Source organism: Hypanus sabinus, chromosome 10 (genome assembly GCF_030144855.1).
Source record: "Hypanus sabinus isolate sHypSab1 chromosome 10, sHypSab1.hap1, whole genome shotgun sequence".
NCBI classification, from domain to species: domain Eukaryota; kingdom Metazoa; phylum Chordata; class Chondrichthyes; order Myliobatiformes; family Dasyatidae; genus Hypanus; species Hypanus sabinus.
Window position 1 is genome coordinate 80,736,071 of NC_082715.1, and position 18,191 is coordinate 80,754,261.

Below are 18,191 nucleotides of genomic sequence, written 5' to 3' on the forward strand. Positions count from 1 at the left end.
TTTATGCCAAGTCTGGTCATTAGGACTGATCTCATCCCCGAGGTGCCAGCCACATTGTGTGAATTGCTTTTCACACCTCAGCTAATTTTAGTTTTTAAAGAAATCACCAAATTTATGATGTCTTAGAACCAGCTCAGTTAAAAGTAGTCAGGCTAAATATTCCTTGTGTTTGTTATGTGGCGGTGGTGTAGATTTTTAAATAGTGGTCCTGATGAAGGGTCTCAGCCAGAAATATCAGCTCTCTATTCCTCTCCATAACTGCTGAGTTCCTCCAGCATTTTATGTGTCTTTTCATCCCACTTTTTATTTATGTAGAAATACAGCGTGGAACAGCCCCTTCCAGCCTAGTAAGTGGTGCACCCAGAATCCTACCCTTTTAACACCAGGCTGATCACAGGACCATTTACATTGACCAATTAACCTACTAACCAGTGCCTCTTTGGACTTCGGGAGGAAACCCGTGCAGTTCACGCTATTAACTCCGTACAGGCAGCACTGGAAGCTCTGCAAGTCTTGTTGAGCTTCTTTTACTAAACGTTATGCTCCTGTGGCCTTTGTTTTTTAGAGAATGTCCAGGAATTTGTCTCACAGAAGATAGGCTGTTTGGCTGAACTGATTCGGCTCTATGCAAACTTTTTCAACAGGTAAGTAACAGTCAGTTCCCTCATACCAAAGCCAATTCTAAAGGAGAATAAAACCTAATATTTAGAGTATTGTTCTTGCTTGGGAGGTTCAAGTTAATACTGTATTGTAATACCCCACCCACCCTGCTCATGGACTGTTTGCCCCACTCCTATCAGGGAGAAGGCTATGTAGCATCCACGCCAAGACCATCAGACTCAAAAGCAGTTATTTTCCTCAAACAGTAAGGCTGTTCAATACCTCCACACCCCCCACTAACCCAACTCTCCATACACCCCCCACTAACCCGCCCCTCCATGCCCCCCACTGACCAACCTCCATACACCCCCCACTAACCCGCCCCTCCACGCCCCCACTAACCCACCTCTCCATACACCCCCCACTAACCCACCCCCCACTGACCCACCCATCCACGCCCCCCACTAATCCGCCCCTCCACACACCCCACTAATCCGCCCCTCCACACACCCCACTGACCCGCCCCTCCACGCACCCCACTAACCCACCCCTCCACACACCCCACTTACCCACCCTTCCACTCCCACCCTAACCTGCCCCTCACGCCCCCGCTAACCCGCCCCTCACACCCCCGCTAACCTGCCCATCACACCCCCACTGACCCACACCCCCTACTGACCCACACCCCCTACTGACCCGTCTCTCACACCCCCACTGACCCGTCCCTCACACCCCCACTGACCCGTCCCTCACACCCCCACTAACCTGCCCATCACACCCCCACTGACCTGTCTCTCACACCCCCACTGACCTGTCTCTCACACCCCCACTGACCCGTCTCTCACACCCCCACTGACCCGTCCCTCACACCCCCACTAACCCACACTCCCACTAACCCGCCCTCCACGCTCCCGCTAACCCGTCCCTCCACACCCCCGCTAACCCCCCCCACACCCCCATTAACCCACCCCTCACACCCCCGCTAACCCGCCCCTCCACACAACCACTTACCCGCACTCTCACTAACCCGCCCCTCCACGCCCCCACTGACCCGCCCCTCCACGCCCCCACTGACCCGCCCCTCCACGCCCCCCACTGACCCGCCCCCCACGCCCCCCACTGACCCGCCCTCCACGCCCCCCACTGACCCGCCCTCCACGCCCCCACTGACCCGCCCCTCCACGCCCCCCACTGACCCGCCCCTCCACACACTCACTAACCCACACTCCCACTAACCCGCCCTCCATGCTCCCACTGACCCGTCCCTCCACGCCCCCCACTGACCCGTCCCTCCACGCCCCCCACTGACCCGTCCCTCCACGCCCCCCACTGACCCGTCCCTCCACGCCCCCCACTGACCCGTCCCTCCACGCCCCCCACTGACCCGTCCCTCCACGCCCCCCACTGACCCGTCCCTCCACGCCCCCCACTGACCCGCCCCTCCACGCACCCCACTGACCCGCCCCTCCACACACCCCACTAACTCACCCTTCCATACCCCCCACTAACCTGCCCCTCACAACCTCACTAACCCATCCCTCCACACTCCTGCTAACCCGCCCCTCCACGCCCCCCCCACCAACACTACATTATAATTTCCTGTTACTTTATGTACAGACAGTGTATTTACATTTAATTTGATTTTTTATTATTGTGTTCTTTACCTTAATCTGTTTTTTCTTGAGCTGCATTGGATCAGAGTAACAATTATATCGTTCTCTTTACTCTTGTGTAGTAGAAGTGACATTAAACAATCTTGACTCACATTCAAAGAGTCAACTTATGTTCTCAATACTTATTGCTTATCTACATGTATTATTATTATTATTATTTCTTTTTATATTTTGTTGTCTGCCCATCCTGTTGAGTGTGATCTTCCATTGATTCTACAAGACATAGGAGTAGAATTAGACCATTTGGCCCATCAAGTCTTCTGCTATGTAATCATGGCTGATTCATTTCCCCCCAGCCCTCCTTTCTCCCCGTATTCCTTCATGCCCTGACTAATCAAGAATCTATCAACCCCTGCCTTACGTATGCCCAATAATTTGTCTTCCACAGATTTGTCACTCTCTGGCTAATGAAATTCTTCCTCATCTCCAGTCTAAATGGAAGTCTCTCTATTCTGAGGCTGTGTACTCTAGTCTTAGACTCCTCCACCACAGGAAACATCCTTTCCACATCTACTCTATTGTGGCCTTCCAACATTTAATAGGTTTAATTGAGATGCCCCCTCATTCTTCTGAATTCCAGTATGTATAGGCCCAGACCCTTTGGAACACCACTAGTCACCAACAGGCAACCAGAAAAGGCTCCCTTTATTGTCACTTTTTGCTCTTTGCCAAACAGCCAATGCTCTATCTATGCTAGTATCTTTCCTGTAATACCGTGGGCTGTCAACTAGTTAAACAGCCTCATGTAGTAACTTGTGAAAGGCCTTCTGAAAATTCAAGTACACAATATCCACGATTCTCCTTTGTCTATCCTGCTTGTTACTTTTTCAAAAAATTCCAACAGATTTGTCAGGCAAGATTTTCTCTCAAGGAAACCATGCTGACTTCGTTTTTATCATGTGCCTTGAAGCACTCCGAAACCACATCCTTAACAATCGACTCCAACATTGTCACAATCACTGAGGTCAGACTAACAGGTCTATAATTTCCTTTATTCTGCCTCTCTCACTTCTTGAAGAGCAGAGTGACATTTGAAATCTTCCAGTCTCCCAACACCATGTAAAAATCCATTGATTCTTGAAAGATCATTACTAATGCCTCCACAATCTCTTCAGCTACTTCTTTCAGAACTTAGGTGTGTATACCATCTGGTCCAGCCAGTTGAATTATCTACCTTAAGCCCTTTCAGTTTACCAAGCACCTTCTCTGTAGTAAAGACAACTCTACTCACTTTGGCCCCCTGAAACTCCCGAGCATCTGGCACACTGCTAGTGTCTTCCGCAGTGAAGACGGATGCAAAATACTTACTCATTTCATCCACCATTTCCTTGTACCTCATTGCTACCTCTCCAGCGTCATCTTCCAACGGTCTGCTATCTACTGTTACCTCTGTTTAACACTTCATAGATCTGAAGACATTTTTGATATCCTCTTTAATATTATTGGCTAGCTTACCTTCATATTCCATCTTTTCCTTCTTTATGACTTTTTCTAGTTGCCTTGTTGGTTTTTAAAAGCTTCCAAACACTCTAACTTCCCACTATTTTGTGCTCTATTGTTTGCCCTCTCTTTGGCTTTTATGTTGGCTTTGGCTTCTCATTGTAGCCACAGTTGCATCTTCCTGCCTGTAGAATACTTCTTATTTGAGAAGTATCTATCCTGCACCTTGTGAATTGCTCTGGAAACTCCAACCATTGCTGCTCTGCTGTTATCCCTGCTTAGTTTTTCCTTCCGATCCATTTTGGCCAGCTCCTCTGTAATTCCCTTTACTCCACTGTGATCCCAATACCTCTGATTTTATCTCTCCTTCTCAAATGCAGGGTGAGTTCTATTATATATTATATAGAACTCACTGCTTCGTAAGGGTTCCTTTATCTTAAGCTCTCTAATCAATTCTGGATCATTGCACAACACCCAATCCAGAATAGCCTTTCCCCTAATGGGCTCAACCACAAACTGCTCGAAAGAGCCATCTCAAAGGCATTCTGCAAATTCCCCATCTTGGGATCCGGCACCTACCCGATCTTTCCCAATCTGCATGCATATCGAGATTCCCCCATAACAATTGTAAGATTGCTCTTTTGACAGGGTATTTTCTATCTTCCATTGCAATTATGTTTCTATAAAACCCAATTAATTTGTGTTTTTTGTATTTACTGTGAATGTCCACAAGAAAATTAATCTCAGAGTTGTATATGGTGTATGTTCTTTGATAATAAATTTACTTTGAACTTAGCACTTCAAAATACATATTTATGCCCACAATCTTAGTAGTTTCCAGACCATTTTACAGCTTTAATATATAGTGCCTATAAGAAGTATTTTTACCCCCCCCCCCAGGAAGTTGTCATGTTTTATTGTTTTACAACATTGAATCACGGTGGATTTCATCTGGCTTGTTTAACACAGATCAACAGAAAACACGCTTGCGTGTCAAAGTGAAAACAAATTTTTTTCAAATTGGTCTAAATTTATTATAATTATTAAATGCAAAATAATTGTTTGCGTAATTACTCACCCCTTTCACGCCAGTATTTAGCAGATGTACCTTTGGCAGCAATTACAGCCTTGAGTCTGTGTGGATAGATTTTCTATCAGCTTTGCACATCTGGACACTGTGATTTTTCCCCATTCTTCTTTACAAAACTGCTCCAGCTCTGCCAGATTGCATGGAGGTCATGAGTGTACAGATCTTTTCAAGTCCAGCCACAAATTCTCAATTGGATTTAGGTTGTGGACTCTGACTTGGCCACTCCCAGACATTAACTTTGTTTTTTTTTGTGCAGCTTTTGCTTTATGCTTGGGGTCATTGCCTTGCTGGAAAACAAATCTTCTCCCAAGTCACAGTTCTCTTGCAGACTGCATCAGGATTTCCTGCAGGATTTCCCTGTATTTTGCTGCATTCATTTTACCCTCTACCTTCACAACCCTTCCAGGCCCTGTGGCAATGAAGCGTCCCCACAGCATGATGTAGCCCCTCCGTGCTTTATGGTAGGGATGGTGTGTTTTTGATGATGTACAGTGTTTGGCTTATGCCAAACATAGCATTTAGTCTGATGGCCAAAAAGCTCAATTTTGTAACTGACAAAACCCCAACTAAGGCTAAGTAATTGAGTATCTAAGTCAAACTATTTACAAACTGTAATATAAATCTCAATAGATTAAAAAATCAGCCTGAATATTTTTTTCTATTAGAACTAATCAAGACACTTTTCTTCCCCCTTAAAGTTTGCATGTGCAGAAGCGAAGTGATACTGAAGATCTGTTCAAAAGGTTTTACCAGTAAGTATCAGGTTGAGCAGTTATATTTAATGGTGTAAATCTCTGAGTGTTAGAATGTGTTTTGTTTCTGTAGGACTGTTGAGAATGTACATAGGATCAGGGGGCACAGCATCAGAATAAAAGGATGTTGCTTTAAAACAGGATGAGGAGTTTCTTTGGCCAGTGGGTGGGGATTCTGTGGAATTCATTGCCACAGATAGCTGAGGCCAAGTCACTGGGTGTATTAACAGCATCAGGATTGGTAAGGGGGCAAAGGGCTACAGGGTGAAGATGAGAGAATAGGGTGGACAAAGAATTGGACATTATTTAATGGTAGAGAAGGCTTAATGTGCCAAATGGCCTCATTCTGCTCCTATACCGTGTCTTGCAGCAACAGGAGATCATTCAGACTCTCAAAACATTTTCACAATCCAGAGACATCATGGCTGACCTGCATCTTGCTTCCTTCCACATGCCTTGGTGCCATAACTCTTGATGCTTTGTATATCCCTCTCCCCTCTTCCTCCATCACCCCCCCCCATTAATCTACTGTAGAGATCAGATGGCTTTCAAGTTGGGATAGGGGAGGAATAAATTCAAAAACCCTTTGGGCCGCTAAACCCGTACATTTATTTGTATCCAACAGCTCTGTCTCTGTACAGGATCAGGTCGAGGACTTACTGGAGTTTGAGGTAATTCTGCTTATTATGTTGTATGTTACTCAAGTCGCAAACATAGTCTGTATGTAGAGTTATGTGCATTTTTCTACGTAACATCTCACTAGATGTTACAACTGTCAAGGTGATCCTAAGTCCAGTCATGTGGAAAGTGTTTTCCATGCCTAAGCCCTAGATCAACTTCACTGGAGAGTAAAGTTTGTATGAAAGGGCTGAATTCAGTGTTCAGTGCTGGTTTGCCTAGAGGCAGATTAGGTTAAAATCACACAGTGTTGCCCCTACTTGACCTTTGCTTCAGTTGAAGATTTTTTCTGGGTGCCATGGTCAGGCTGGTGTTGACATTGTCCCCACTGATTGGTGGTATGGGCACAAAGTCCGCAGGTGAATGCTGGAACAAAGGAGGGAGCTGTTTGCACTTTGTATGAGTGCCTGGATTCTACTGGTCATGTTTAACATTGGTACAAAATCTGTTTCCACTAACATTAAACTTATAAACTGGCCCATCCCACAACAGAATAGCTATTGGCTACTGCCTGTGACAAATGAAACTGCAGTGGTGACACAGGGGTGTAATGGTTAGTGCCAGACCTTGGAAGATTGGTTGACAGTGATTCTTCCCAGAAGGATGTGGATTTCAACGTCCTAAAGAGGATGGATCTGGGTTGGGTGGATTTTAAACCTGCTTCCAACCTCACTTCTGGATTTACCGGAGGTGGGCATCCCAGACAACACAGCACCAGCGATCTTGGTCCAATACCTGCTGCTACCTGTGGGGAGTTTGTACTTTCTCCCCGTGACCGTGTGGGTTTCCTCGAGTGCTCCAGTTTCCCCCCAAGTTCCAAAGACAAACAATTAGGGTTAGAGAATGGTGGGCAGAATGGTGATATTTGAAAGCTACCCACCAGCACGTTGTCTGTCGGACTGTGTCATTGCTGCAAACAACGACTTTCACCAAATGATTTGATGTGTGACAAATTAAGTTGATCTGTAATCCTTAGGCGGAGTGGAACAATTTCCTTGGTGATATGGATGACCGACTGAAAGCTCATTCTTTCCAAGCCCAGCTGACAATGGGGACACAGGTGCCTGGAAGCCTTGTGTTCACTGATGTCAGAACTGAAAGGTAAATGATTGTACGTTCTCAATGACATGAGGTAGCAATCCCGGATATACTCCGGGTAAATTGACTCAGCTGCCCAAAGATCCCATTTATGACTTGGCAATCTGAGTTACAACGAACGACTGTGCTGGAAGAACTCAGCAGGCTAAGCAGGATCTGTGGGTGGAAAGGAATTGTCCGGGAATTTGACCTGAAATGTCGACAATTTGTTTTTTTTTCCCCACAGTTGCTGCCCAGCCTGCTGAGTTCTTCCAGCAGGTTCCAGCATCTAAGCCTTTTGTGTTTCATGCTATTAATTAGTTGTTGAAGAGAAGTAAATGTTCAAAACTATACTCAAGCAATCACAAATGTGAATAGGCCATTCAGCCCTGTGCAGCCTCCCATTTTCTACCCCCATAATCACACCTTTCCAATTAGGTCTAACACTCCATCAGCCCACCTCCTCAGTCCCTCTACCCTTGTGGGAGGCGCATGTCTTACGGGAATAGGTTGAGCGAGTTTAGGCTTTTCAATTTGGATTAGTGAGAGGTGACTTGATAGTGGTGTATAAGATATTAAGAGGGAGAGAGTGGACAAGCAGTGACTTTTTCCCCCCGGGGCTAGTACAGGGGGCATAATTTTAAAGTGATTGCTGGAAAGTAGAGGAGTGTGAGAGGTAGGTTTTTTTTACACAGAGGGTTAAGTGTACATGGAACGCCAGGGATGGCGGTAGATGCAGGTACATGAGACAGGCCATTGATGAAAGGAAAATGGAGGGCTACACGGGAGGAAACCGTGAGATTGGTCTCGGAGTAGGCTAAAGTGTCGGCACTACATTGTGGGCCAAGGGCCTGTCCTAAACTGTACTGTTCTAGTTCCTCCATTGATCCTTTCCCCACTGCTCCCTTGAGGTGCTCTGTTGTACAAATGTGGTCCTGTCCTGCAGAATGAAATCCCTCTGAATAAGTCCAGCGCTCAGTGGGTTAACCAGGCTGGGTTTCTAATTTCTCCTCATTCCTGTTTGCCTTTCAGAGAAGTTCAACTCGGTGAGTTCCTGCAGGATGAGAAGAAGCTGCTGCTGGTCCTGCTCAGGCACTTTGCCTGACTCCCATGACGAGATCACCTGGCAGAGCTGCAGGCACGCCAGGTATGGCTCCCGTTCCTTGTCGCCTTCCCAGAGAATCCTTTAGATCAGCTTAAGGCAATGCACAGTGTTAAGTTCTGTGGCTATGTCTAACAGAGGCAACCTCAATGTTAGATCAGTTGTATTAATATGGGTCCTGTGAATTTTGCTTCAAGGTTTTTTTTTTGGTTGAATCTATAGTAGGTTTAGTTATTGAGAGGATGGTGTTGTGTTTCACACAGAGCTGCCTCGATGCTGTGCCCCTCAAGGTCTTGCTGATCGCGTTTGGGTGTCAGGATGGAGCTGTTCAGTGGCTTCAGGAGACTAAGTGCCCCTATGACATGTTGCTGGATCCCAGTCGGCAGGTGATTTGTACTTTCTGCAGCAGGGCAGTAGGTAATGTGACCCACCATGCCAGTGCCAACTCGTTTAGAGTTTCCCGAATTGCTCCTCATTTCATATTCTACCTTCAACCTGACAGCGTGAACACCAATCTCCCTTACTTCTGGTAATTGCTTCCCCTCCCCTTTTCACTTCTTCCATTTTTCATTCTGGCTCCCCTCTCACCCTTTCCCTTCTCTTCACTTTCCTCTGATGCCCCTCATCCTCTCCTTTCCTATCAGTGATTCTACCCCAATCACCTCCCAGCTTCTCACGCCATCCTCCCTCCATCCCCTTCCCCTTCACCTGGTCTCACCAAACATCTGCCAGCCTGACAAAGGGTCTCAGCCCGGAACGTTGACTGCTCGTTTCCACGGATGCTGCCCGACCTGCTGAGTTCCTCCAGCTTGTTTGTACGTGTTGACCTGCCAGCCTGTCCTCTTCCCCCTCCCTTCACCTTCTTTTTCAGGCTTCTGCCCTCTTCCTTTCCAGTTCTGATGAAGGGTCTCAGCCCAAAGCACCGACTCTTTATTCCCCTCCACAGAATATGGATGGATTTGATCAGGAAATTAAGTTATTATATTAAAATAGCAAGTGAGCCCTGAGTCAAAATGGGCATCTTGTCTGTGTCTTTTCCAGTTGTATCATGCGTTTGGATTGGGAGTGTCCATTCAGAAGGTCTGGAATATCGATATGATTACTTATTATGCTGAACAAATAGTCAGCAATCGGCTCTTACCAAAGAAAACCCACCCCGATGATGTGCACCAGGTTAGTTCAGTGCCTGTTATCAACCAACTGGTTAAATAATTCATTCACACCTCTGTCCCACTCCCCAGAATGTCCTTGATGTTTTAAATCAGCATTTGAGAGATGATATGACCTTTCAAGAGACATGGGATCCAGGGAAACTTGGCTGCGTGGATTTAGAACTGGCTTGCCCACAGGAAGCAAAGGGTGACAATAGATGGGACCTATTCTGCCTGGAGGTCCGTGACTTGTGTTATTCCATGGGGATCTGCTCTTTGTGATTTTTAAAAAATATATATAATTGACTGATTAAGAAGTGGGAAATGGGCAAACAGGTTTGCAGTAGTGTAAAGGGCTACTGTAGATTACAACAGGATGCAGAGCTGGCTTGAGAAGTGGCAGATGGAGTTCTGTTCACTAAAGTGTGAAGTGATTGACTTTGGAAGATTGAACGTGAAGGCAGAGTAGTGTTAATGGCAGAATTCTTAGCAGTGTGGAAGAATGGAGGGATCTTGGGCTCCACATTCATAGATCCCTCAAAGCTGCCATGCAGGTTGATAGGGTAGATAAGAGGCATCTGGTGTGTTGGTCTTCATTAGTTGGGCAAGAGCCATGACTACCTGGATTAGATAGAGAGCATGAGGTTAGGTTAAGTGAGATAGGGCTCTTCTCTTTAGAGCGAAGGAGGGTCAGAGGTGTACAAGATGACAAGAGACATATACATAGAGTGAACAGCCAGAGACTTTTTCCCTAGTGGAAATAGTTAATAGAAGGGGGCATAATTTTAAAATGATTGTTGGAAAGTATAGGGAGGTTTTTTTACACAGAGAGTGGGAGAAGTGCATGGAACATGCTGCCAGGGATGGTGTTAGAGGCAGATACATTAGTGACATTTAAGAGACACATGAATGATAGAAAAATGAAGGGCGATGTGAGAGATAGAGGGTTAGATTAATCTTGGAGTAGGTTAAAGGTCCTGGACTGTGCTGTACTCTTCAGTTTTCTTTCATTGAGAACTTGGTGTCACTTTGGTCTAATGCTTTTACTCCTTATGCCCAAGTGCAATGAGAACGAAGCATAAGGAGTATACAAGCATCATCTGATCTGCTCTCATTCAGACACCAAGGATATCAGTGCCAGTCCTGGACAGGCAGAGTCCACAGCAGTCCTCTGGGGGTACTTTTGACAGGCATTATAGAGCCTCCCCAAACTGCCAACTGGTTCACAGTAGCATAGCTGTTAGTGTAATGCTTTACAGTGGCAGAAATCTCCAGTCAAGGTTCAATTCCCACAGGAATTTGTTCACGTTCAGAGACGGGTTGTTGGTTCCACAGCTAACAGTCTGGTGCAGAGCCAACAACCTGTCTCTGAACACGAACAAAACTAAAGAGATGGTTGTTGACTTCAGGAGAGCATGGAGTGACCACTCTCTGCTGAACATTGATGGCTCCTCGATAGAGATCGTTAAGAGCACCAAATTTCTTGGTGTTCACCTGGCGGAGGATCTCACCTGGTCCCTCAGCACCAGCTCCACAGCCAAGCAAGCCCAGCAGCATCACTACTTGCTGCAAAGGCTGAGAAAAGTCCATCTCCCACCCCACATTCTCTCCACATTCTACAGAGGATGTATCGAGAGCATCCTGAGCAGCTGCATCACTGCCTGGTTTGGAAATTGCACCATCTCTAATCGCAAGGCCCTCCAGCAGATAGTGAGGTCAGCTGAGAAGATCATCGGGGTCTCTCTTCCCGCCATTACAGACGTTTACACCACACGCTGCACCCGCAAAGCTAACAGCATTGTGAAGGACCCTACGCACCCCTCACACAAACTCTTCTCCCTCCTGCCATCTGGCAAAAGCTACCGAAGCATTCGGGCTCTCATGACCAGACTGTGCAACAGTTTCTTCCCCCAAGCCATCAGACTCCTCAATACTCAGAGTCTAGACTGATATTTACATCATTTATTATTATATTGTAATTTGTCCTCTACTGTGCCTATTGTCTTGTTTATTAATTATTGTAATGCCCTGCACTATTTGGTGCAGGTCTGTAGTCTAGAACAGTTTTTATGGTGTTTTACATAGTCTAGTGTAGCCTTGTGCTATCTCACATAGTCTAGTGTAGTTTTGTGTTGTTTCATGTAGCACCAGGTCCTGGAGGGACATTGTTTCGCTTTTACTGTGTACTGTACCAGCAGTTTATGGTTCCAGCGTGATCGTTCCCACCGTGACTGTGTGGGTTTCCTCGTGGTGCCCCTGTTTCTTCCCACATTCCAAAAACTTTGGGTTAGGGTGAGTGAGTTATAGATATGTTGCTGTTGGAAAGCATGGTGACATTTATGGGCAGCCACCAGGACAGCTTTTGTGTTGGTCATTGACACAAACAACACATCTCACTCTGTTTCAATGTACATGTGACAAATATCTTTAATCTTTCTTAAATTCAGAGGGGTCTTTATTCTTTTTCCCCAACAGCTTGGTGGTGACTTTGGATTGAATCAACAAGGGACCATCATTTTCTTCCACCCATGTGCCAACCCAACTGATCGACCTGGCGTGGTTGAAATACTGAAAGCCATGAGATAAAGTTGTTTGTGTAGAGTCACAAGAAGCTGCAGGAAGGGAAAAATTTTTAGCTGTAGTTTTAGTAATCTTGATTCTATATTCCTGTTCTTTGCTAAACTAATCCTTACAAGACAACATAACATGCAAATGATAAGTGACAAGCCTAATGCCTTAATACAACAAGAGTTCTGCTTTCTCCATTGACTTGTTTGGCTCTAAGTGGGAACGGGAGCTCCACAGATATTCAAGAGAAGATTGTGTGTCGAACTGGACGTAGAGCATTAAAGCACAGTGCAGGTTAATCTGACCACCATGTTGTAACAACCCTTTAACCCATTCTAAAATCGATCCAACCCCTCCCTTCCCCATAACCCTCCGATTTTCTATCATTCACATGCCTATCCTAGAGATTCTTAAATGTCTCTAATGTATCTGCCTCTGCCACCACCCCTGGTGGGGCATTTCATGCACCCACCACTCTCTGTGTTAGAGAACTTGTCTCTGACATCCCCCAATACTTTCCCCCAATCACCTTAAAATTATGCTCCCTCATATTAGCCATTTTCACCTTGGGGAAAAGTCTCTGGCTACTCAATCTATGCATCTTTTCACTTCGTACACCTCTATCAATTTATCTGTCATCCTCCATTCCTCCCGAGAGAAGGGCCCTAGTTTGGTTCGACCTATCCTCATAACAGGTTTGGATTGACTTTGCTTCCTCAGTAACTGGGCAAGGAGGATCACCTGCTCACAGGCTATGGTGGAATATCAGTTGGGTGTTTTTGGTGCAGTGAGGTTGGGGTTGGCAAGGCAAAATCACACATCCGGAGTGATCATCTGACCCTTAATGTGGAATGGCTGGGATGAATTGGAATGAAGTATCACACCTAAAATGCTGGAGAAACTCAGCCAGCCAGGCAGCATTTTGGGTGTTACTCCAATTTCCAGCATCTGCAGATCTTCTCTTGTTTGTGAAGTATCTTCAGAATAGTTCTTCTGTATTATACCTAAAGGTTTTAAGAGGAAGAGATATACTTCCAGAAAAATAAATGTAGAACATGATAGTCTTAGAAGCAGATCCTTCAGCTCATCTAGTCAGTACTGAACTCTTTCTGCCTGGACCCATGTACCCACACCCAAACCTCCCTCATCCAAGTTACTCTTCGATGCTACAATTGAACCCCCATCCACACTCATGCCACCCTCTGGATGAAGACGTTCTCCCTCAGGTTTCCCTTAAGTATTTCACCTTTCACCCTTAACCTATGACCTATTCTCTCTGTGCGCTAGAATCTCACAGGGAAAGGATGAGTTAAATTTTCTTTCGATTAGCCTTGAGAAGTTTGGTTATTTTTTTCCATCTTGTTGTGGTTAGGATGTGAGTGTTTGGTGGGAGGTAGAGAGCAATGAGAAGGGGTCGGGTCTCAGCCTGTTTTATGTGAATGACAGTGGTACTATCACTCAGATTATCTGAATGGCACCACTCGATGTGACCATAGAACAGACAGAGGCCTCACCTCTAAACAGAGCATCATCTTGAAAGTGCACAGGTTGTGAAGGATGGAATTATTTTTTAAAATGAAAATCGAATACAATGGATTTGGGTGCAACAAACCAACCTCTGTAATGGTCAAGGCAATAAACACCTTTGTACGGGACAAAAATGTGGCTCATTCACTAGTTTGTATTTAAAACCATTCATTTCGGACGTGGAGGTCTCTCCCCACTCCGCCCCATCTCTCACTCTGTTGTTTTCCCTCTCATGCCCACACATCTCTCCTCTCTCTCGCAGGTACACAGCTCCCAGTGATACTGTGGTACCTACCAGCACAACACTCAATAGCTTGACTATCAGGCTCTTTAAGCTCTGATGGGATACCAGAGGGTTTGAAAGTAGATAAGTCCCTTGGTCCTGATGGGATGTGTCCAGGATGCTGAAGGAATTGGCAGAGGTTATAGCAGACGCATTGGTAATCATTTATCAAAACTCTCTAGACTCTGGGCAGGTCCTGGCGGATTGGAAGACAGCAAATGTCACGCCACTTCTTAAAAAAAGATGTAGGCAAAAGACGGGCAACTTATAGGCCAATTAGCTTAACATCTGTAGTCAGGAAAATGCTTGAAGCTGTCATTAAGGAAGAAGTGGTGAAACATTTAGAAAGGAGTGGTTTAGAAACATTTAAAGGTTCCATTAGACAGACGCTGCATGGATTCAGAAAGGGCAGGTCCTGTTTGACAAACTTACTGGAGTTCTTTGAGGACATAATGAGTGCAGTGGATAGAAGAGAACAGGTGGATGTCATATATTTGGATTTCCAGAAAGCATTCGATAAGAGACTTGTAAAAAAGATATGGATTCATGGAGTCAGAGCAAGTGTATTAGCGTGGATAGTGGATTAGTTAACCGATAGAAGGCAGAGAGTTGGCATAAATGGGTGTTTCTCTGGTTGGCAGTCAGTGGTGAGTGGGTGCTGCAGGGGTCGGTGCAGCTGTTTACAATTTACATTGATGATTTGGAAGAGGGGACTGAGCGTAGCGTAGCAAAATTTGCTCATGACACTAAACTGAGTGAAAAAGCAAATTGTGCAAAGGATGTGGAGAGTCTGCAGAGGGATACAGATAGGTTAAGTGAGTGGGCCAAAGTCTGGCAGATGGAATACAATGTTGGTAAATGTGAGATCATCCACTTGGGAAGGAATAATAGAAGAGCAGATTATTATTTAAATGGTGAAAGATTGCAGCATGCTGTTGTGCAGAGGGACTTGGGAATGCTTGTGCATGAATCGCGAAAAGTTGGCCTTCATTGCTAGAGGGATTGAATTCAAGAGCAGGGAGGTCATGCTGCAACTATACAGGGTACTGGTGAGGCCGCACCTGGAGTACTGTGTGCAGTTCTGGTCTCCATACTTGAAGGATATACTGGCTTTGGAGGCAGTGCAGAGGAGGTTCACCAGGGATGAAGGGGAGACTGAGTCGCCTGGGACTATACTCTCTGGATTTCAGAAGACTTGAGAAGGGATCTTATAGAAACATGCAAAATTTTGAAAGGGATAGATAAGATAGAAGTAGGAAAGTTGTTTCCATTGGTAGGTGAGACTAGAACTAGGGGACATTGCCTCAAGATTCAGGGGAGAAGATTTAGGATGGAGATGAGGAGAAACTTTTTCCCAGAGAGTGGTGAATCTGTGGAATTCTCTGCCCAGGGAAGCAGTTGAGGCTTCTTCAATAAATATATTTAAGAAACAGTTAAATAGATTTTTACATAGTAGGGGAATTAAGATTTATGGGGGAAAGGCAGGTATAAGGAGCTGAGTTTATGGACAGATCAGCCATGATCTTATTGAATGGTGGGGTAGGCTCGATGGGCCGGATGGCCTACTCCTCGTATTTCTTATGTGTGTGTATCTAGAGGTTGAAAATATTATGACAGGCACCAATTCAATCACAACGGGACAGGAGAAAAATCTTTACTTTGAGGTGAGTGCTATCACAGTGGTGGGGGCAAATAGCAAAGACGTGTTTAAGAGAACAGAATATTTTTGTCCATCCTGAGCTTTGTATTTAAAATTTCCACCGGAAAGTCCAAAATAGAAATTATCCTCGAAACATCCCAGTCCGTGGGATGAGTTAAAGTGTGTCTAATACAAGAAAGTATCCGGAAGGGTAATGAACTTACTTAGTGGGACTACGATGTTGCCAATACAGAGACTTGCCTGTCACACGGGCAGCGATGGGAGCTGGATGTTTCAGGGTTCAGATGTGGGGAGTGGCATTGCTATCACAGCTACAGTTTGGAATCAAATGACCTTGTCTAGTCTCACCGACGAGAAGACCGCAGCGGGAGTACCGGATACAAATTCTCAAAGAAATAACCCGAGTCCCGGTTCTATAGGTCTCGGCTCGAAACGCCAACTGTTTACTCCCGACCGCAGATGCTGCCTGACCAGCCGAGTCCCAACCGGTCTGTGTGGAGCTTGGAGAATCCAGATCAGTTGGAAGGGGGATGCCCCGAACATTGATGAAATGTGATCTCCCCGAGTCTCCGGTTATTTTGGGTGCGCGGCCGAGCTTCCCTCTCAGCTCATTGGCCGTGGAGCGGGTTCAGTGAGGAGGGCGGCGCTGGAGTGACCCTTCAGCCCGCGTTGAACTCGCCATGCTGCTGCGGTTCGGGGTGGTGGTGAGGCTGGCCGACCGCGATGCCCAGCTGTTCGTGTGCGGGTCGAGGCCGGAGCTGGGGCACTGGGACCCGCAGCGAGCGGTGCCGATGCAGCCGGCGAGCAGCGCGGTGAACGAGCCCTCCTTCTGGCTTGGCGAGGTGATGCTGCAGGAGCGCTGCGCCGACAGGTTCTGGTTCAAATTCGGCAAGCGGACCCGCGGCCAGTTCATCTGGGAAGGTGAGGGACTCGGGACTGACCACTGACCGGACACCGGCTTCCGGGGCGCCGGCTGCTGATTGGACGCGAGTGCTGTCTGTCACTGGGCGGTGGCAACTGGGTCCTGGGTACTAACCTTCACTGGCATCGGCTCCATGGGCACTGTCGCAGGGGGCAGACTATCGGGGAGCTTAGAGACTCGTTGATCATCGACTGTCTCAGCATTCACGCTGGATACTGACTCACTGAACACTGTCATGAGGCATTGACTGGCATCGTGCTCTGACTGACTGCCTCTGAATCACCCTTAGTGGAAACTGACACAGCAGTGACGGCCTCTGGACTCAGGGTAATAATGCCATGCACCAGCTTGATCTGGGCATATAATGAACTATTCTGGCACTCAATCACTGGGCATTGATTGCTACCAGCTAACTGTCACAAGCCATTGGCTGACACTGGGCATTGGATCAAACCATTACTGCACTTACTTCAACAGGGTGCAGTCACTGGGTGTTGATTGGCTGGAGGCACCTTTATGGGACTCTGCCTCTGGGGCGTAGGTGGACCCTGGCCAATTTTGCAGCTTACAGATTGGCACTGACCACAGTGACTGGACGTAATCTGTTGCTAGATGCTGTCACTGGGCACTTGGCATTAAGCTCTGGCATAGACTGCCACTGAGCAGGGACTGGTCTTGGGCACTGGGAATGGACAGTGCACGAGTAACTGATTAATTATGGCAATGGACTGTATATTGACTCTCCATTGACCCTGCTGATAATTGACACTGAGAACATTGTCACACAGAGCTTGGCAGGGGAAATACAGAAACCTGCAGCTAATACTGATTGCCAGTATTATTTATTATCTGTAAGGAGTTTGTATGTCCTCCCCGAGACCATGTCGGATTCCTCTGGATGCTCCAGGCTCCTCCCACAAAGACGTTTGGGTTAGAAGGTTAATCAGTCGCAGGGGTGCAATTGGGCATCATGGTCTTGTTGTGCTGAGAGGGTCTGTATCCCTAAAAGATGCCACAGGGTAACAGTATGAATTAAGATGAGCAGAGTGAGCCAGGGTGGACAAAGAAACAGCAGAAACTATGGTCAAATTACAGAAAAGATAGTGAAAGTCACCCAATAATTTGAACTCACCAGAATTTGTAACGATAGGTGAACTGATAGCATAAGTAAGACTAGTTTTGATCAAATAGCCATGAGGGGTAACCCAGCATGGGAAGGAACTAGCTGGGGTACTTGGTGTAAAGATGGCTAGCCAGTGCTGGTAAAGTTCAAAGCTCAAATGTATTATCAAAGTATGTATACTATATACAGCCTTGAGTTTCGTTTCCCTGCAGGCAAAAAAAGAAAGGAACACAATCAAAACCACACACACACGCAAACAGCCAATAGACAAATGTTGCAAATAGCAAGAAGGAATAAACAAAACAGCAGTGAGAAGGTGAGCTGCCGGGTTCCCACTGCTACTGGAGCCCGCTGAGCGCTGAGTGAGTGAAACCGGTCCAGGAGCACAGTGGCTGCAGGCAACAACTGGCAGCACAGGACCAAAGATTAGTTTACATTGATATTGACAAGGGGGGCTGCAGGAACTTGTTCTGTACAGGCTGAATGGAAAAGGAGAAGGGCCAGTGCTGATGATAGTATATATTAGGACAGTAATGGTAAATAAT

At 46.3% G+C, this 18,191-nt stretch overlaps 1 protein-coding gene across 5 annotated transcripts in view; it reads left to right on the plus strand.

Annotated features, from left to right (window-relative positions):
- The window catches only part of selenol (selenoprotein L), a 50,279-nt gene that overhangs the window by 1,203 nt on the left and 30,885 nt on the right, over positions 1–18,191 (plus strand). For 2 of the 5 annotated variants that reach the window (XM_059982209.1, XM_059982211.1), the window contains exons 1-4: positions 8,431–8,457; positions 8,676–8,798; positions 9,454–9,585; positions 12,039–16,522. In XM_059982209.1, coding sequence (XP_059838192.1) covers positions 16,282–16,522 — 241 coding nt within the window. In that variant the 5' untranslated portion in view covers positions 8,431–8,457; positions 8,676–8,798; positions 9,454–9,585; positions 12,039–16,281. Of the gene's footprint in view, positions 1–565; positions 645–5,501; positions 5,556–6,180; positions 6,227–7,209; positions 7,335–8,342; positions 8,458–8,675; positions 8,830–9,453; positions 9,586–12,038; positions 16,523–16,592; positions 16,851–18,191 lie in introns of those variants that run through there. The other 3 variants (XM_059982213.1, XM_059982210.1, XM_059982212.1) reach the window with 3 other exon arrangements.